The 21,824-nt window shown below is 36.8% G+C and overlaps 1 protein-coding gene across 2 annotated transcripts in view; it reads left to right on the forward strand.

Moving 5' to 3' along the window:
* The window catches only part of TBC1D9 (TBC1 domain family member 9), a 55,273-nt gene that overhangs the window by 28,434 nt on the left and 5,015 nt on the right, over positions 1–21,824 (forward strand). For both annotated transcript variants that reach the window (XM_007428550.4, XM_025166867.2), the window contains exons 6-20: positions 58–265; positions 1,965–2,171; positions 5,531–5,701; positions 6,400–6,550; positions 7,552–7,766; positions 10,394–10,511; positions 11,156–11,441; positions 14,054–14,183; positions 15,567–15,665; positions 15,758–15,826; positions 16,997–17,237; positions 18,504–18,569; positions 19,212–19,298; positions 20,788–20,862; positions 20,972–21,075. In XM_007428550.4, coding sequence (XP_007428612.2) covers positions 58–265; positions 1,965–2,171; positions 5,531–5,701; positions 6,400–6,550; positions 7,552–7,766; positions 10,394–10,511; positions 11,156–11,441; positions 14,054–14,183; positions 15,567–15,665; positions 15,758–15,826; positions 16,997–17,237; positions 18,504–18,569; positions 19,212–19,298; positions 20,788–20,862; positions 20,972–21,075 — 2,227 coding nt within the window. The remainder of the gene's footprint in view (positions 1–57; positions 266–1,964; positions 2,172–5,530; positions 5,702–6,399; positions 6,551–7,551; positions 7,767–10,393; positions 10,512–11,155; positions 11,442–14,053; positions 14,184–15,566; positions 15,666–15,757; positions 15,827–16,996; positions 17,238–18,503; positions 18,570–19,211; positions 19,299–20,787; positions 20,863–20,971; positions 21,076–21,824) is intronic.

The following is a 21,824-nucleotide window of genomic DNA, read 5'->3' on the forward strand; positions in this document are numbered from 1 at the left end:
GTATGAGATGCATTTCATTGGAATATTACCACTGAAACTCTGGAATACTACTTTTAGGGATCTTGATGCCAGGGCAAAAAGCGAAAGGTACCGTGCTTTGTTCCGGCTTCCAAAGGATGAAAAACTAGATGGACATACAGATTGCACTCTGTGGACCCCGTTTAATAAAATGCACATTTTGGGTCAAATGTTTGTGTCTACAAACTACATTTGTTTCACTAGCAAAGAAGAAAATCTCTGCAGCCTCATTATCCCACTTTGGGAGGTTAGTATAAAACATGCTATTTTTATTATGTTGGAATTACTATAAACATTCAAGATTATCTTATCAATGGAATACAATTGGATATTTTAAATGTTAGTAGATATGTCAGGTTCACTGATACCTTAGCTTTCAGGAATAAAATTATGAAATTATTTATTTATAATTCCAGACCAATAAAACATAAATGCAAAATTTAAAATGCAGAAAGCAAACCTGAAACAATAATGAAAAGAGGATATCAACCTGCTTCTTCCCTCTTATTGTTCGACTTCTGTATAAATGACATCATTGCAGCCCTTTCTAAACCAGAATTTCACCCTTCGTACTTGCCCACTGTTTTATTTCTTGTCTTGTATGCAGATAAGCGGAAGTTTATCCATAATCCAAGTGAGCCTTTGTAGATGCCTAGCTGCTTAAGCATTCTGCTGTTCTAGGGAATTTCTTGAAATGAGTTACTCAAAAACTAAGGTTCCAGTTTTTTCTAGAATGCGCTCTAAATCCCCTGTTAAATGGGAAATTAACAAAAGGCCAACTGATCAGGTTAAGGACTTCAAGGACCTAGGCCTCCACCCCAACCTCCACCCACTGGAATCACAAAGTGAGTGAGCTTTCTATTAGAGCTCAGGAAGCTTCTGATGTAATCTTAAAATAGGCTAGTCATCAAGGCTATAATTACATTCCTGCAGCAATAAACTTGTATAAAGCAAAGGGTTCTGGGTTTGTTGCTATAACATGCACAACTTTGTGTATTCTACTTTAGAAGCTGTTCAGTCTAAGTTTCTGAAAGCCATACTTTGTGTCCCTTGCTCAATTTCAAAAGCCCTTGGTTGGGTAGAGCTTGGCTGCATTTTCTTGGGGTGTAAATGTGGTTTATCTGTATGTATGTATTGATGTCTGATGTGTCTGAGTGCCAAGCTTCCAGGAATTCCCTAGCATTTTTGGATTTAGCTTGGTGTAGGATGCTTACAGTTTCCTAGTTGAAACTATGGTTGAGTCTGTCCTGTATTGTGAGATTAAGGAGTTTTCATTGTGTCATTCATATAATTATCCATTATAATTTCATTCATTTATTAACTCCATTCATTCATTCATTCATTCATTCATTCATTCTGACACCATTCAAAAGGGATAATAAGGAAACAAAAAGAACACAGGACATACTCTCTAGCAGCCTACACCTAGATAAGCAGGGATTAACACCAGACAAACAATCAAGCAGAAAACAATACTGTAATCAAGGAACCACCAAGGAGAAAATCATACCCCCACCAGCACTGGCAGGGCAAGCCACTGTATATAAACAGGGAGCAAACCCCACACTCACTGGCACTGATGATGTTACCTAGCCAGGTAATGAAATGTCTGCAGTCAAACAACCAAGCTCAGAGAGCACCAAGGGCTCCACAGTTCAGCCCTGAGCCACAGATATTCTCTTCTATTGATTTTTAATCTTTCCTTATGCAGTACTAAAACAAGTATGCTTAAAGTTTATTTTCCCCCCAAGGTTCTTGAATTATAGCTTCTATAGTCCCTGATCATTGATAACAACTTTATACTGTTCTCCAGTATTTAATAACTGCGATTATGCTGGTCTATGACCAAAATAAAGATTTGATTGATGGAGTAACTGCAACTTCCAGTATATCAATTCATTTGACTTTCTTTATTTTGGTCCTTCTGTTCCCATGTGTCCCATTAGGTGACAATTGTTGAAAAGGCAGACAGCTCAAGTGTCTTACCTAGTCCATTATCTATCAGCACTAAAAACCGGATGACGTTCCTCTTTGCCAATTTGAAAGACAGAGACTTTCTAGTGCAGAGAATTTCTGATTTCCTCCAGAAAACTACTTCCAAAATTTACTCTGAAAGAGAGATTTCTGGAAGTTACAACAGTTCAGATGATGAGGTGAGTGGATAAAGCAGTGGATAAAGGTTAAAGGAGTTTAACTTTATTATATGATTATCCCAGGTAAGATGATTACACTAAATTGTGATTTGCACTTTCCCATTTTTTGTTTTGTTTTGGGCTTTGGGTCAGTCTTGTTTTCTGATGGCTGCCTGTTTTCCCTGCTGTTTCTGGTGACTGCAAGTCTCTACTGTTTTCTTGGAAATGTTTTTTGGAAGTGTTTTGCCACTGTCTTCTTCCTAGGGCTGAGAGAGAAGGAGTGGCCCAAAGTCATCCAACTGGCTGTTTTGTGACAAAGGCAGGATTAGAATTCATAGTCTCCAGTTTCCAGCCTGGTGCCTTTAACCAAACCAGCTCTGTGTGTTTGCCTTGTAAACTGTGATTTACCATTTTTTATAAGTTAGGCTGGGTTTTGTCTTAAAACAGAAAAAGGAAGAAATTTCTGCTTGCAGATTGGATTATGGAAGTGAGGTAGTTGGATGCTCAGGTATACATAACTACAGATACCAAATTATGATTTGTGATTTTGCCTGAAGGGTCTTCAGCCAGTCTGTATGTACAATTGAATGTAGTAGAGAGCAGGGAAACGTTCGTATTTAATCTTAGCCTTAGAACCTTTATTCCATAATACGTGTTGGTTCTGTTTAAAAAGACAGTTTGTTTTAAGATTAAATGTAAAGAAAAATAATCTAATTCACAAGGTACCTTCTTGTCTGGAAGAACAAGAGGTCCACAAAATGCCAACTATTGATTTTTGAATACATAGCCAGGTTGCAAATAAAATGCAAGGCAGTAAAACCCAAGTGAAGTATATTGGTGGAACATACATAACATTATAATATTTCTAAAAGCCATTTTATCTGCATTAAGCATGAATTCAAAACACAGAATTAGATCTTTAACCATTGTGGCATTAGGCCATTTCAAATTTTTGGTTTTCTTAATTATCTGAATGATTTGTTTACAGATGTCTGGTTCTTTTTGAGTGTGGCTGATTTATCAGTAACTGAAAGTTATAAATACTCTCCCAGTCAGTAAGCCATCAGTAGCCCTCTGTTCCTGCTTCTGTCTTAATAGAACCGTGAGCATCTGCCGAGGCGGAGGCAGATTAGAAGCTTATTAAACTCCGTTTTGAATTGGAAAACAAGAACTTAAGGGCACTGGGAGCGCCAGAGTTGTTATTATATGTAACAGGACAACATTTAATTCTATTGGTTGTAAGGTGTGCAGGCCTTTCATAGAAATGTCACGCTAACAGTGTTTCCAACTTAGTAATCTTCATACAAGTTGAACCATCATTCCTGTTATTCCATGCCATAGCGGATAATTGTGGTTCACATGCTTTGTTGGAGAACCATGAGCTAACTCATTTGGTTAAAACAAATTCAGCACTGAATTCAAAGAAACTCTGTACCAGATCTCACTTCCAGATAGTTTTATAAGTAGTAAGTCATTTATAGCAATTACTGGCCCTGCAACATCACAAAATGGAATCCACTGACCTCCAAAAATAATTTTAAAATATTTTTAATGGTATCTAACTGTTATGAGATGGAAATCTTGCAACATTTGGCAATCTTCATCAGATTTTAGCCATTTTAAAATTTCTTTTAATTATTTATATTTGTTTATTTTTTAATGCTTATTTTATTTTCCTGGTATCCACCACACAGTACAATGGCACCTTCCATCTGAAAGGTGGCTGAGCCTCTTGATTTATAGGGTCTTTTTTTCCCACACCTACTATCTTAGCATTTCATGTGGTTTAAATATGAATCAGTAGGAACAATATGTGCCTGTCATTAACTACAGTAACCTTTTTCTGAGAAATTCAAGCTGGAGTGAAGCTTTTCTTTAGTTCCTTTCATTTATTTGTCTCCATATATGATTAACATGAGTTGTTGGAAGACTGAGAGGTGAGAAAATAATTCATTTCCTAGACCACCTTCTTCTAGCTTCTGTGTTTCTTTGACAATCTTTCAAATTAATTCAGTTGCTCCAACAATTTTCCCTCCCACAATTTTTCTCATGATCACAAGTGCATAATTCATTTAAATACTACAGGATGCTAAAGAAGAAACAATTTCAAGAAAGTATAGTATTACTTTCCCTGGCAAGCTGAGAAACAATAAGGTTGTGTGAACGTGCCTGGCCAGCTTTCTATATCAGTTATGTTTCGTCGGCCTATCATGAATATGATGGCCCTCAGAAAGTGGGGGGAAACAGCTCTTCTGCTGCAGATTGTTCCATAGCAGAGCAAAAGATTCTGTGAGATTACCATAACTTCATTGCTCTAATACAGTGTTTCTCAACCTTGACTAGTTTAAGCTGTGTGGACTTCAACTCCCAGAATTCTGGCTGGAGAATTCTGGGAATTGAAGTCCACACAGCTTAAACTTGTCAAGGTTGAGAAATGCTGCTCTAATAGATTTGTTGTTTGGGGAATGTTTCTGAATATGTAATTTTTAAGAAAACTTATGATAGAGTTTTTATGGTATAGATATTTTAGAAAATGTTCAAAACATATTTTATGAGAGGAGTAAATATTTCACTTACTGGGAAATTTGTGTTTCTTCAACTTTTTCTTTTTTAATGCCAGATCTTCAGTCCTGAAATCCATTGCACTTTGATTCTTTGTGATTTTATATGAATCCATATTTGTAACCAATCACTGTGCAGATCTCTCATTTGGATTAAAAGGCTGCAGGGAGCTGACACAAAGGGTGAGGGGGGGCAGTCTTCCTGCTTTCAGACTTCGATCACATTTGGCAAAAGTGGACTTTTTCTGCCGCAGTGCTCCCCCTTCTTCTTTCATCCTCAGTTGCTTGAATTACTCAGGCTCAGCACTAAAAGTGAGAGAAGGGAGGGGTGGGCAATGTGACAGGAGAAGTATGAGCTAAACTGTTTCCTACCTTAAAGCTATTGAAATGTGGGCATTATTATCCTAGCACAGTTCAGACATTGGATCCACATATTTTGGTACTGTCCATTCCTGAGCGCTCTGTGAATTATGTGGGTTCCCCCATAACCACCCCACCTCCCCGGTTTCAAATTACATGAAGAGGCTGAAGAAGTGGTAGTGTTTACCCTTGAGAAAAGAAGAGCAATAAAGGAAATGATATCACTCTTTAAATATCTGAAGGGCTTTCACAGAGGAAAGGTCAAGATCTATTCTCTGTCATGCCAAAATGCAAGACATGGAATCATGGATATAAGTTACAGGACTGCAGATTCGAATTGTGCTCCTCTTCAACAGATGCATTCAGACAGAGATTGGGCATCTGTTTGTCAAGGAGGCTTTAATTTGGAATTCTGTACTGAGTAGGGGGTTAGAAGTGATGCTCTGTGATTCCCTTCAGGTTTATTCAAGGGCAAGTAGTGTCCTTTCATCAAGCCCCCAGAGAAGCCTGAACTCTGAGGTGGATGGAGACCAACACTTCAACTTGAATGGAAACAGTATCCCAACTGTGACACAGGCACTAATGACTATGTATCGCCGGCGTTCTCCGGAGGAATTCAACCCTAAATTAGTAGGCTGATTTTTTGTTGTCTTTTAATTATATTGCAAACGTGTTGGCATCATTCATTTTCAAATACATGAGTGCAAATTATATCCACATTAGTTTCTTGATTATGATGATGGATGAAGTCAATTTTGGGAAATATTTAACATCTTAATTAATTTAAGCATTGTAGTATAATATCTGCATGTTTAAAACTTTGAAGAATGAGAGAGAACTTATTTTTATCACAGCTGAAAAAATTAAGATATATTATGTCATTGACAAAAATCTATTTCATTCTTCTCTGATTTATTTATGTATATGTATTTTTTATCCTTATCAGATCTCTTCTCAGGAAATTAAGGGCAGGAATGGCACCATACAGTGATGCTCAAAACATTTTTTGTTCAAAAAGATTATCACAAGTAACTTTTCCAGAGATATTTCCATCATCTGTATCCTCAACTTCCATAGAGCTAATTAATTATGTGGTATCAAAAATGTTTTGTGTGAACATCAAATAAATATGCTTTTGGAACTAACACACTGAGAAAACATTATTGTATGACTAGTCAGACATGCCATCCTCAAATAAAATTATGGAACATAATTAAATGTCAGGATGAGAAGAGTTCTTTCATCATATCTGGATGCATGATTATTGGATTTTATTACACAGCAGGGTTTCCCATGTATTTTATACTGTCTCATCTATTACTTTTAAGGCAAAAGAATTTTTGAAAGAAGAAGCTTGGAAAATGCATTTTGCTGAATATGGCCAAGGTATCTGTATGTATCGTACAGAGAAAACAAGAGATCTTGCACTAAAAGGTATTCCTGAAAACATGAGAGGGGAACTCTGGTTGCTCTTATCAGGTAGGTATCAGTAGATAATACACCTCTAGAAGGCTTTATCAACAGTTGGTTTGTTTGCTCCTGGGGAATTCATCATATATAAAGTAGCAGATCCAAATGTTACAAATGGGGAGTAATAGTTGCATTGGTAAGCATTTTTATTTCGAAGAATCTGCTACTTTATATATGATGAATGCTAAGAATTCATCATATATAAAGTAGCAGATCCAAATGCTACAAATGGGGAGTAATAGTTGCATTGCTAAGCATTTTTATTTCGAAGGACATTTCTCTAATTTCAGAACTAATTTGTTGATACACTTGTTTAGAATTGCCCTGAGAAATATATATTTTGCTAAACAATTAATTACTTTAAAATGTTATCTTAAGATCCCCCCTCCGCAAACTATGGAGTGAGTACTGGAATTTAAGGCTCTGGATAAACTTTGTAGAGTATCAGAGAAAAGCACATCTTAATAAGTATTTACATTGGCTTCTGAAGTATAGATCCACTGTCACCTTTAAATGAATCCATCAGTGCTTATGTGTGTGCACAGTAAGCACTCCAAATCAGTGTGGCTGTGTTTGGTGTGTTTGTATGATATCTTGGTTCATTCAGAATAAATGTAATTGTCACCCACTAAACTATCTCAGAAAAAGAAACTGATTAATCAATTCACTGATAAACCAAAAGTCTAGCAACAGTTAATGAGAGAGTAGGAGTTTTTATCAAACTTTATCTGTTTTGGAGGGTTGGGACCCGAAAATACAGATTAAGTGCACCCAGACTTTTGGATATACCTTTTTAAACAGTTTATATGACTAGGATCCCCTCACAGCAAGGTTACAGAGTGTTTCTATTATAGCTTTAAAAATGGGTGGCCAATCAATGAATTCCGTTATTCTTAAAAAACAGCCAAAGGCCCTCTTGAGCATGAGAACTATCTGTGCAGTTATTTTGATTCCTGGCCTACACCTATAACCTATATTTTCTTTTGTCAATGCGCTCATTTGCATTTTAGGAGCAATTAATGAAATGGTTACCCATGCTGGCTATTATGAAGACTTGGTGGAGAAATCCATGGGGAAATATAATCTTGCAACAGAAGAGATTGAGAGGGATTTGCATCGCTCTCTTCCAGAGCATCCTGCATTCCAGAATGAGATGGGTATTGCTGCTCTGCGGCGAGTGCTCACTGCATATGCATTTAGAAATCCAAATATAGGATACTGCCAGGTATCATAAAATAGATTCCTTCACTCATCCTAATGCTTTTGTTGTTTACTGAATTTTCAACTGAGGCCAGATCTTGACAATACATAGTTTATGTATAAAACTGGTGCATGCTAGCTAATTTAGATACAAATTCACTATCCATACATCTGCAGCTTTGCTAAGAAATGCACTGCTGATTGTGAGCTTTTATACAGGAGGGTGGGTTTCACTGGGGCAGCAAATATTTATATAAGTAGCAGGGCGGGTCCAAAATACTTTTAATCCCCAAGAGACTATGCTGTGGGTCTTAGATGATACTGATGAAAGAAAAAAAGTGCATTCATTTTTTGCATATCACTTCATTGGTGTCTCTGCATAATGCATCTTTCTTGTGGTGTGTTATTTTGCAAGTTTTCAAGGAGTCCTATAGATAACCAAAGGCATGATATTAAAGTTTTAATTAACAATAATTTACAATTCTCCAGTGAAAAGGGCTATACTGAGGTTTTCTGCAACAGGTTACAGAAAATTTAAACTTGGGGCTTTATCTAGATCAGGTATTTCAAACTCAAAGCTTCACAGGTGTTGCATGAGGACTAGTTCATTAGTTTGAGGACTGCAACAGCAAAGCTTTTTAATAGATTAATATACAACTCTCTAGGGAATTTAAAAGATGTAGTTTTATTTTATTAATACCCCATCATTCCCCAAGCTCAAGAATGGCTCAATTGCAATTCTTCCTCCTATTTTTTTCCCATGACCACCAACCATTGGGGTGGTTTGGGCTGAAAATGACAGGCCCAAAGTCACCCAGTGAGTTTTCTTGGCTGAGAGTGAAATAGAACCTGAGTTTCTAAAGTTCTTGTCTAATGCCTGAATCTTTCATTACACCATCTTGCTATCAAAGTGATCCGTTAAACTTGAATGTAGTAAATACATTTGTTTTAAAAACAGATCTCCCTGTGATTGGTGCAAAGTAGCCATTTCATTTGGGCCCCTGAAGTTGCAGCATTTTTCACTAACCAGAATACCATTATTTGGTATTATTACTGGGCTATTTCTTTCAAGGTCATAACTAGGATGATCTAATCTAGAAAACCTATCCCACTAAGAGCTGTCCAAAGCCTGCTTTTCTTTTTCTTCTCTCTTGTTGAGCAGAGAGATCTTTCCTTAAGTCTTTTTCTTGTTCGTGTTTCTTCTTCTCCTCTCCTTCCTGCCTTTGTCTAGCAGAGAGAGCCTGCTTGGTTGTTGGCTGTCTTTCCACTCCTTGCCCAGCAAAGAGAATCACATGGGGAGGTGGTCAGACCCCACCCAGTGCTCATGCACCTCCTTCCCTTCCTCAGGGAACCCCAGCTTCCAGTCTGTCTTCCCTGACCAAGCCTCACTTCCTCACTGCCTCTTCCTGGAGAGTCCAGCACCCACTACAGAGTTCCCAAGCAGTGTCACTGTTCATTGTGAGAGGTCTCGTGTGCCAAGGGCATGGTTCAGTCAACCAGGCCCAGCTGTTGCCACAACACCTGCTGGGTTGGGTAGCGGTGAACTGCTAGGCTGCCACTGCCAGGCTACTCCACTTCCTGAAGCACTTTCTGTGGCCCAACCTGGAGGTCCCTGGTCATGTTGGGCAGGCCCTTAGCTCTTACAAACTATGATTTTAGGCCAGAGACAATGACATGGAGGGCTGCATGTTTCAATCCCCTGAGATATATGATTAGGTTCGATAGTACCTATCTGTTATCAAAATTCTGGGTAATCTTGTGGCCAAGGCAGTAGACCATTTTAAAACAGGAATTACATTTATAGAAGGAACCAGGGGAGGAACCAGTGTATTACCTCATTCATAATAGCACTTTAGAGATGTTTCTGTTGTACAGCATTTTAGATTCAGCTTCTTTAAAGGGCAGCGGGCAGGTAGGAAGAGGTGAAAGTGCTTTTCCCTGCTTTGGATCCCAACATTGTGCACCACTTGTATCTACCTTTCCCATGGACAAAGCTCTTATTCAGACTTCTAGTCAGCCATGTCCTCCTAGAAGGGTCTTGTGATCTTTATCAACTGCTTTTCTTTCTGCTTTTCCTTTTCTTTTTACTGATACTTAACATTCTGTTACTACTAAATATGCTTTGCCTCCATGGAGTTGCCATCTTAATTTTTTATTTTTTTTTTACTCTGGTTCCCTTGAGCCTGCAGTGATACTGCCATCCTGTTTCTCCACTCCCTGTTTTGATGAATGGCCTTCAATACTTGAAAGTTGTCCTGTTAAGAGAGAGTAACATTGGAGTAACTGAGTGCTTTAAAACTGGCACTAACCCAATAAGATCTGTGGAGTCCTTGGCTTTCTCTGAGCTTGGTTGTTTGCTTGCAGACATTTCATTACCCAACTGGGTAACATCATCAGTGCAATCAATAAGATCTTTTCCCCATTCATGTTTTATCATCCACATTCAGTCTTTTAAAAGTTTAGCTAATGCCCCCTGTGATTTTCCTGTGAGAATGAATGTTGGGGACTCCTTGGTTCTAACTCTCATAGGAATTTTTTTTTCACAGCACCTTTCTCAAACGAGGACAATAAATAGGTCTATTGCTTGATAGAATCTGTTATGAAAATGCATCAAACTGAATACAGTAATTATCTATCTTAAACATTTTCTAGGCCATGAATATTGTTACATCAGTCCTGCTATTGTATGCAAAGGAAGAGGAAGCATTTTGGTTGCTGGTGGCTTTATGTGAGCGCATGCTGCCAGATTATTACAACACAAGAGTTGTTGGTATGTTAATGGAACTTTGTAAAAGGCTAATAATTGGGAATTTATTTTAAACTATCAAAAAGTTAAATTTGAGCTGCAAGTTTGGATGCTTGAATTCATTGATATAGTTGAGTAGCTGGGGATCTACATTATATTTTGATGTTGTTTCTTACTTCATATCACTGCCAAATATAATGTATGTGTATTTTGTTCCTAATCTGTAAAATAAATCCATGATTTTTTATGAACTGCAGACATTAGTAAAGTTGTGGTGATTGCCTGGTTATTGAAATTGGAAAATAATTACTTAAGTAGGCTATTATTAATAATAACAATAATTTTTATTTACGGTTATGTGAATCAGACTGCAAGTTAATGCATGTTTTAAAAAAGACCTCTTTTCTGAATGAGAAAATGGTATAGTTCATGAGTAGACAGCCTTGTGACCACCAGATGATTTGGGCTGTAGTTCCCACAATTCTTGCCATTGGCCATGTTGACTGAAGCAGATGGCAAATGAAATTCAAAGCACCTAAGAGGGCCACCTCTGTGTAATTCAACATGAATTAATTGGAAAGTGCTTCTACTTTGTTTTCTTAGATGGGCATAAATGCATATTCTGTTGACTCCAGTTTCACATATCAAATACTGATTATGCCTTACAGGTGCTCTGGTGGATCAAGGTGTGTTTGAAGAATTAGCTCGAGATTATATCCCACAACTCTATGACTGTATGCAGGATTTGGGAGTCATCTCAACCATCTCTCTCTCATGGTTCCTCACACTCTTCCTCAGTGTAATGCCTTTTGAAAGTGCTGTTGTGGTGGTAGATTGTTTCTTCTATGAGGGCATAAAGGTGATATTCCAGCTGGCACTAGCTGTGCTAGATGCAAATGTGGAGAAGTTGCTGAACTGTAAAGATGATGGTGAAGCTATGACTGTATTGGGAAGGTAAGTACTCTAATCGCAGACATTCTCCTTCCATTCAATTACACTCACAGCAAGTCACTTTCCCCTCCTTTAAGTTAATAATTTTGCATTGCCAGAAGCTTTTCATATAACACAGGGAAAGCTTAGCTCTTAAGTGGAGCTTTTTGGCTTTCAGTGTCCTGTTTTACTAATTAGACCCTGCTAGCCACTTTACTTGAGTGTTCATTTTCTTTCATTCTTTTGTAACTTGATTTAATTATAAGAGGCAGTTTTCTACTGAGACAAGTAATTTCTTTAGCGCAGCATTGTTATTCCTGGCTGGAAGCAGGACCCAAAGAGAAGTCTTTCCCAGCCCTGTTGCTAGAGGTTTTATATTGAGAGCTGGATTTCACACATGCAGAGCATGTGTAAAAGAATTGAGATATAGCTCCATCTAATGAGTAAACTGTGCTGTTTTTATCTTTTTCACAATTGCTGCTTCTGTGGATTTAATAGAAGATTTAATCACAGATAGGCATATATCACTGTTTCAAGTTTCAGCTATCTGTGTATCACTCTGGAATGGTTTGAACTAGATAGTTATTTGAATGCCTGTAAGCTGTGTGTTGTAAAGACTAAGCTTCAGAACTGTTGTGACTTTTCATCTGACTATCTAAAAATAAAGCATTCATTGACATTTTCTTTCTTGCACCATGAGTACATGTCAATACACTGTGTGTATCTCCAATTTGGTGGAATGCAGGCCACAATATCTACCTTGTAGGGAAGTCTCTAGATGTCTGAACATGCTTAGAGTAAAACTGGGCTCTTATTGCACTTGTGACATACTGGCCCAAATCAGCCCACCAACTGGTACTCTCCTTACTGTTAGCAGGGAATGTTGCATATGACTAGGTATGACAAAGGCTGGTAACCTAAGTACACTTTCTCTGTCTCATTACAAAGTGTTGTGTGAAAGCTTTAGTTGAACAAAGCCATAATGGGTGATGGAGGTCCTTATTTGTGGCCCATTTTGACCATGGCATATGGAAGATTATGACTTCAGATATGAGAGGATTAAATTACCATGAAGTGATAAAGAAAATGAAACGAAGAAAAATAGATATGCCATATTCCTTAGAAACTAAGAGAAAGGAAAATATAATAGATCTGAGTGAAGGTGGTCTGATCTTGTGGAGTAGTTTTGATGAATATATGCAGGGAAATGACAATGCAATTTTAATTATGAATGGAAGTTCTAAAATTTGTGTATGAATTGGTGTCATCAAAGTTGTAATGGGCACATTTGAACATAGCAATCAATTGACTGGTAATAGTTACATGTCATGCTTTACTGAATAGTAATAATGGAAGAACTAGAGATGAATTTTGGGAAAAGTCATGCAACACAATAACAATAACATAGTTATTCACAAACTATGATCTAACAGCAAAAATTAATCAGCTGGATAACATAATAGATGGTTGGGAAGAAGATGAGAGACTTCAGAAAAGTAATTGAGCCATTTGGTGACCCAAGAATGAATGATAAATAGTGACTGTTTTTGCAAGTATCCACTTAGAAAAAGGCCTGTTTGCTTTGAATATATGATTTAAATATGACAAAGGAATGAAAAAAAATCTAAAGGCTTAATTTATTTGCTTATTTATTAGAAGGATTAAGAGAATTAGTGAAGCTAGAATATTGATTTGAAAATAAATATATCAAAGAACAACGTAATTGAGTTTGACAGGAAAAATCAGGTGAACGAGTTGTATATAAATGGTGAAAAACTAATAAAGATGCGGAAATGGAGAAATGTTAAGATGTGCAAATGTTGATTGATAGAAGGTTAGTAGATTAGTATGTGGTCTGGAATGAACATTTTTCAAAATAAGCAAAATGACTAAAAATATTCTTCTGTTCACTTTGTTAAATGGAAGCAAGAATGGGGTAGGTTAGGAGAAACAAAAGTAAGCTTCATGTGATGGGAATGAGTTAAGTAGTGTGTGATAAGAGATAGGATCAAGAATGAACTAGTGTTTGACTAATACAAAGTAAGTCTGTTGAGATGGTCTGGTTATATAAGAAGAGTAAATGAGTAAAAGTGGAATAAGAAAACAAGTATATGAGAAAAAAGGAAGGAGGTAGTGTTAGGTTTATAATTAGATTTAACTATAGTTTCTTTTACTGTTTCTTGTTTTTAAATTCTTCAGTTTACCATTTCTTGTTCCATTTCTCCACTATGCATAACCCTAACCCTAACCCTTGTTTACTGCAAAGGGAAACAGCTTGATGGGCATGCATGTATCTTCTTTACTTTGTCCATCCTGACATTTTTCTCCTCCCCTTTGCTAGCTACCCCCTTCCATCATAGCCTTTAAACATTCTTCAGGTGCAACCATAATGTGTATTGTGAGGGTAATATTAATAATGATCATTTTACAGGAACTTTGCAAGAATAAATATGGTGATTTCTGTGAAGTATTTAGAGCAATTTAGAAGTAACATTTATAAATATTCTAATGGCTTTCAACTTTTTGCAGTATGTGTGTGTGTGAATAAACTTGGGAGAAATTGGAAGTGGAATGTCATGCACTTTTACACTTGAATTAAAAGGTTGTATATTGTTGATTTTTCTTGCCACCTGTAGATATTTAGACAGCGTGACCAATAAGGACAGCACCTTGCCACCAATTCCTCACCTTCATTCATTACTGAGTGATGACATAGGGCCTTATCCTGAAGTAGATATATTTAGGCTCATCAGAACTTCCTATGAGGTAATTTCACGAACATATTGGCAACTAAACATGGGGGGAGGGGGATACCAAGCAGATGACTTGTTAGATTCTACTCCTGCCTCTCCAGTCCTTTGCCCTCCAGATGTGTTGGAATTTTATGGCCATTATCTACTCTGGCTAGAAATTCTGAGATCTTTCCTGTATTTACAACACATGAAGTTGGGAAATCTACTCTACACATGAAGGGGAGAAATTATTTTTGAATTATAACACTAAATTCCTTTACCTGGAAGAAACCTCTGTTGAAATTAATGGGATGTATTCCTGAATGTAGGATTGCACTGTTAGTTATTGCAGGGTTTGTCTCAATTGATACATAAATGAAATAGAAGGGCAACACCAGTGAGGGTTATGTATGTATGATGATTTGAATGGAAGTCCAGTTTCCACGGTATCAAAAAGGCACAATAGGACTGAAGAGCATATGTAATATGTAAGGCTCTGATTATTTCTTGACTCTATTTGATATGGAATCTATGCATCAGTGGCCTTAAATGTGTGATACATAAATACTTACAACAAAAGCTGAATTGTGAAGCAGTGAATTGTGAAGCTTTTCTGTATATATATCTTCCTTCCTTCACATTTTACCCTTATGGAAGTCATACTCAGAGCAGAAGTAATAATAATAAATATTACAGTGTATATTTATGTGGCTTTTTGTGCTGTCTTATTTATTCATTTAGAAGAAATAGTAAAGATATGGATGGTTTAATACATATATGCACATTATGAAATGCATACTCATGAGTTAACTATGGGTAACAAACTAAATGCAGGCTTGTGAGCTGAGTGACTGTAATTATTTGCTAACAGCTATTGTGATTGTAGAGTCATTCACTGAAAAACTAGCCCTTTAGACCATGAAAATATCTGCTTCTACTAACCATAATAGCTCATCTAGCACATTATGATATTTTATTCATGCCTATGAATAATAATCCTGGTATATTATTCTCTTGTGAACGACTATGTTTTATAAACAGACAGGCTACATGTATAGTTGTATTTCCTGTGATCTCTGGGATATCCATCTAGAGTCTAAATGCTTTTAGGATTGAAGTGTTTAAAATCCATTGAAATTCTACCTAATTAAAATTTATTCTTAGGTACATGTGACCTTCTTAGTATAGCATCCAAAATTTCCTGTCCTTTTTTCTTTATATGATTATTTTTCTGGTACTAGGTATATCAGAACATTTAGTTTAATCTGTTATAAAAAAGGAAGATGTAACCCCTGATTTTACATTTAACCATATCTTTAGGTATTTTGTTTAGGCAATGTCTAAATTAAATTCTGTTTTAGTGAATGCTGTATCTTAAATTTTGTAGGAAGAATGAATAATATTTTTTTTATTTTAGAAATTTGGCACCATTAGAGCAGATTTGATTGAACAAATGAGATTCAAACAGAGATTGAAGGTCATCCAAACCCTAGAAGATACTACCAAACGAAATGTGGTAAGTTCTTGGGAGTTCTTTAATGTTCTTTGAATTTAAATATTAAAGATGTTTCCATGTGCCTAAAGTTTCTCTTTTTTATATTTTGAAAGGTACGAACCATAGTAACTGAAACTTCATTTACAATAGATGAGCTGGAAGAACTTTATGCCCTTTTCAAGGTAACTTTCAAATAGCTGTCTTGTACCTACATTATTTAGTAGCAGACAGCACACTGCCTTTTTCTTACTAATTTCAATTTGATAGTTTCTAAAATAATTCGAAGAGAACAAAATTTAAAATCCCACTTTGATACCCTACAGAGAATGTTTAATCTATAAAGCAGAACTTTTTCATTTCCCCTTTATGTACTTATACAAGATATGGTATTTAATTGTACACATTAAAATGAGTGAAATGCTTATCAGGAAGACAAATTTGATTGTTTATTGCTATGTATCCAGTCTTTTTGTGATCATAATTAACAAAAGGACCCCAATTAATTGTTTTCACCCTGCAAAATTATCATAGCTGCACACTTGCTATAAAACCAGATTTGAAGTTACCCAGAGTGTTGACTGGATTTGGAGATTCAGCTTTCTTTTAAATCAAGTACTGTAGCAAACCTCAAACATTGTTAATATAAATGTGTCTGAGGGATGTGGCAATTTTCTCTGTCTGCTTAAAAAAGCAGGTGTAAATATAAGCAATAAACAGAAACACATCTTTTGTTGTTTACACTTACATACCACCTTTCCTCTAGGATTTCTAGGCAACATATAATGGACTTTCCCTCATTGCATTTTCATAGTAACATCCCTGTGATATTGACTAGGCTAAGAGTTAATAATAGGTCCAAAGTCATCCAGTGAGTTCCATAGTCAGATGGGGATTTGAACTTGGATCTTCCCATTCCAGACCAACATTTTAATGCTGGGTAATTTGGACTCCTTGATTACTCCTTGTCCTAGGTGTGTGAAGTAAAGCATATGGTTCCTTGACACAATCCTAAGCTCTTTATGTTTTTAATTTGGACACACCAGTTAGTGAACAGTAGGACACACTTTTGGAATTTATCACATAAAGACCCGTAGTGGTAGGAATACGGAGGTTGACATATTTCTTGATGGAGTTTGTGCTATTTCTGTGTTTGCATTTACTCCCCAGCACTGGTGGCACTGAATGAATAATACTGTATTGTAACTTGAACTTGCTTATAGCAATATTAGGTAATACGAAAAGCATTTTTCTATATTAAGATTTTTTAAGCTGTATAAACTGTGATAGGAGACAGTGTTGCTGAAATAGCTTCAAAGATTATAACAATTTCATATGCCTTATTTTTCTGTCAGGCAGAACATCTCACTAGCTGCTACTGGGGGGGCACCAGCAATGCCACAGACCGTCATGATCCAAGCTTGCCTTATTTGGAACAGTATCGTATAGACTTTGAGCAGTTCAAAGGGATGTTTACACTTCTCTTTCCTTGGGCATGTGGAACTCATTCTGAGGTTCTAGCTGCACGCTTGTTCAGATTGCTGGATGAAAATGCCGATTCCTTAATTAACTTCCGAGAATTTGTCTCTGGACTCAGTAAGAAGAAAACTGCTTTTCTAATGTGGCATTTGACTCTTTTTTATCATCATTAAGTGTAAAATTATTGCCTTGGCATGCAATCATTCATAAGACACTATGACATTATAAAAGGTTATGTGTGTGTGTTTGTGTATCTGTGTTTTTGTGACATTTTTATAGCTTTTCTAATGTGGCATTTGGCTCTTTTTTTTATCACCATTAACTGTAAAATTATTGTCTTGGCATGCAACTTTCATGAAACACTATGACATTATAAAAGGCTATGTGTGTGTGTTTGTGTGTTTTTGTGACACTTTTTATAGCTAGTTAATATTCTGTCCTTTAAATTCTCCTATTATCCGTTAGTGGAAATACATCCCCCTTTGTGATGTTAGATGATATATGTGAATCAGTAACTCTTGTTTTGGCTTAATTGCACAGCTCATTTAAAGTTAGTACTGATTATATGTATACAGAGGATCTCAAAATCTATTCTTCTTTATGAGGGGAGGTTTACTTGATTCACGTAAAGAACAGAAAATATTGAAGTGGATTTCAATTCCCAGAGTTAAGCTGTATTTGAATTGCTCTATATAACAGTACGTCTTTAACTATTTTAAAGGGACACATGATCAGCTAAACTTACTTACAGTACATGCTGCCCAGTTGATCCAATGTGTCTGATATTCTCATAAGTCCAGAGCTTTATAGATAAGTTTATGTTATTGTGACATAAAATAATGTTTTTAGTTCCCCCAGATAAATAAGATACTATACATTTTTTCACAATGCAGTTGTAGATTTTGACACTGAAGAAATCCATCTCCTTGCACTTAGATCACTTTAGGCAAGGAGAGAGAGCCCATTTGGATTTCCCTGATCGCTCTATTCTACCCAGACATGGCAGCAAAATACCTCAGTCTGAAACTTACAGTAGGGGAGATAACTACTGGTTAGTGCAGAAAGGAATGGGCAGATCAGTTTTGCCTGAAGCCGTAGTTTTAAAACTGGGGGGGTGAATATTGTAGTGTGTAAGGCCACATCACTTGAATGAATAAAGCTGTGATTTGCTGGGTTTCAAAGATTTTTAAAAAAACTACTAGGTGTTTCGCACAGGGGTATTGAGTCTAACAGCTGATAGGTTCTTGTGGACACAGGTTTACCTGTCCAGAAGCAACTATCAGCTGATATTAACTATTCCAGAAGAGCATATTTTATGTTAAATTGATGACACCTGATTGATAAATATATTTAAAACTGATACAATGATGCAATTTCTTCTAGGTGCAGCATGTCATGGAGACCTTACTGAGAAACTGAAACTACTTTATAAAATGCATGTTTTGCCAGGTATGTAAGCATGAGAGAATTCCAGATAGCTCAATATGCTGATAATGTCTTTCAGGTGCAATCCTATACCCCAGAGCAATCCTATACCATTTTAGGTAGATGGAAATCCTGTGCTGTTAGCCAGGCTTCTAATTAAGTGTATTCAGGGCTGCACCCTAAAGTGGGGCATTTGATATAACACTTCCAGCAGTCAGCAACAGGATTTCTCTTCCAGTGTAATGAGTGGGGCTTAGTCCTAATTGTGTTTGTTTTTTAATCAAAGACTTATACTGCATTCTTAGAATAAACAACTTAGATAGTGGTGGCATTTGGAGAGCAGCAGGTTATTGTTGTAGGTGCTGAATAATTTTTCTTCCTATTATTACAAAATAAATACAGTACATAGTAGTGGGCATTTTTGGTTGGATCCAGACAACTGTCCAACCACTTGATCTTCCCTGTTCTACTGCCTACTCTGCCGGATATCCTGACCTTCATGGAAGCATTTTTGTGGAGCTCTAGGGACTGATAGGGAGAGGTAGAGTCCCAATTGGCATCGTAACTCGACCACCTGTACAGTAGTCCAGCTATAAATGGTGCATATGGGGATGCAGATGTAAAATATAATACTTCATTGATGATTCCTTATACTTCTTTCCACAGATCCATCCTCTGATCCAGAAGAACCGGATTCAGCATTTGAAGCAACTCAGTATTTCTTTGAAGACATTACACCAGAGTGTACACACGGTACAAAGATGTGTTAATTTTCTTGTTCCTGACTAAAGCATATTGATAATTTTATAAAGTCTTTCTTATGTCCAAAAGCAAAAAATAGCTAGAGCAACACTTTTAACAAGATGTCTTTTAAATGTTGTTTTCAAATTCTTACAGCGGCAGATTCAATAAACAGATTTGTGAATTCCACATACAAACAGGCTTACCAACAACATTTAACATCTTTGTTTCTAAACCTGTAGCTCATGATAGATCTAAAGATCTCTTGGTATCACAGATTGGATCAGGATATCTTTATTTTGTTGAGAAGATAAAGGTAGATTAAAATATTGTTCATGTCAAGATCAGTTTTCCATATAGTCATTTGATAGAAGTTTAAATGTCAATCATGTATAATAAAATTGTTTATAAACATAGATAAATAAGAATATAATTGTCAGTGGTTAATTTTTATAGTCTGAAGCAAACAGTGTACAGAAACAAACATCTGTAATAATGTGGAATATCTTCCCAAATTGCTGAAAATACAGTTTATGGATAATCTTGAATTAAGTAAGATAGAGGAAGAATGCAAAACTGGAAATATTAAGCACAGCTATTCAGTAGTAGGAGATACTAAGTGCAGCTCCATTTTTTGCAGTTAGTGATACAGTAAAGTTCAGTGGCACTCTTGTTTGTAACAGAGTAGTGACGGATTAGGGGCGGTGATCAATAGAGATAGGTTCTTTCCTTTTAGCATCTCATTACAGTACAGAGTTGTAGCTGATGCTCTCCCAAAGATTTTTCTTTTCTCAGATTTTGTTTGTTAGGATTCTCACACAAAACAGGGAAGTCAGCCCTAGAAGACACAAGTGTGTTGTCTTGGAAAGCCTGTCTGATACAAGCTTTCCTAGCTCACAGTACACGGCAACCTTAACCAACCTTGGCTGGTCTTGAAAAAGCAAAGCAGGGTCAGGCCTGATTAGTATTTGGACCACCAATAAATCCCAAGGGTTTAGAACAGGGCTCCTCAAACTTTTTAAACCGGGCCAGTTCACGGTCCCTCAGAATGTTGGGGGGCCGGACTATAGTTTGAGGAGAGGAGGAGAGCCGCCAGACCTGGCATACCTGTCATGTAGAATAGTCTGGCTCTGCAATCTCCCTCCTCGTGCATCGCCTGCAGCTCCTGACACAGCCCCGACACTTCTGCTTCTGACAGACAGCAGTGGCGGCCAATCAGGCGGGCAGGCCAGATATATGACCCTGGCGGGCCGTATCCAGCCCGTGGGCCGTACTTTGAGAACCCCTGGTATAGATTCTGGGAAATTGAAAAGCATTGAAAAGGATGCAATGATCAATTACGTTGCTGCAAACAAAAACAACAACAAAACCCTAGAAGGTCAAGTTCACATAGTCATCAGGAATTGAGCTTTGCCTAACAGAAATGTGACTGTAAATTAGGCTACTGTATCATCGCAGTTTGAAAACCAAAGTACTTGTTATGGATTTGTTTTTTCATTAGTTGTTGCTGTAGATGGAAGGAACAAACATGGAGCTGAAGAAGGATTTGTTAATGTGAGTTTGAAAACAGAAAAAGGTATGTTGCTCATTATCTTTACCAACATCAACACTGTTAGGGGAATTGTTTTATTTTGGGCCTAATTAGTTAAACATTTCTCTATTATGTTTTGGATAATTTATTGTAGTAGGAAAGAAGAATTCTCAAGAAAATAAAAATTGCCTTAAAATCTGGAGTCAAGAGAATAAATCCAAAGCAAGAAATGCAAAGGACTTACCTAAGCTAAATCAGGTAAGTCGTCTTCTAAACTTTTTAAAAGTTATACTTTTGAAAAATGCAAAATCAGCATACTCAGTAAAAGTGCAAGATGGGTATTTTACATCCGCAAAGCATATATATAGCTTAACCTTTAGATGGGGTTAAAAAAAAGTTTGAAGGATTAAATTCCTATTGTAGATATCCAAATTAAAAAGGGAAGGAAGGACGTGGGCTCCCTTGCTATTCTTGTCATGCCCTGTATTAGCGTTTTTTAGATGGGTCTTCCCTTTTTCTTTCTACCCTGCCTGGAAGCCTCATACAAGAGTGGATGGGGCTAAAGGTTTAGGACAGTTTGTTGGCTTTTTTTCCTTTTGGGGCTTGTTTTTGAAATTTCAGGTCAGATTTGTGTCTATTTATTCTTCTTCCTGGAGACTATCCAGTTTGCTCTGTTTACAGTGGGTTATTCCTGATAATTGCCATTATAATTCTGCCTGTAGTTATGCATGTATGTATGTATGCATGCGTGTGTGTGTGTGTGTGTGTGTGTGTGTGTATGGGGTGTAACAAAACAAACTGTATCTGGAAAGGTAGAAGATTCCATCACTGGGAATACTGGGCTTATTATTGCCCTTATTAAAGATGTAAGATGCCATGAGAACTTGGAGGCAATTGTATTCTTATTATGTGCCTAGGAACAATGTACTTGAATTGGATTGCATGCTAGATACTGTTAAAACCTATCTTTTTAAACAACTTAGTGTACAAGACTGTGTTGATGACTG

This window comes from Python bivittatus, unplaced genomic scaffold, assembly GCF_059951505.1.
Source record: "Python bivittatus isolate LINGU-HERP-01145 unplaced genomic scaffold, Pbiv_v1 ctg000070_np1212, whole genome shotgun sequence".
Taxonomy (NCBI): Eukaryota; Metazoa; Chordata; class Lepidosauria; order Squamata; family Pythonidae; genus Python; species Python bivittatus.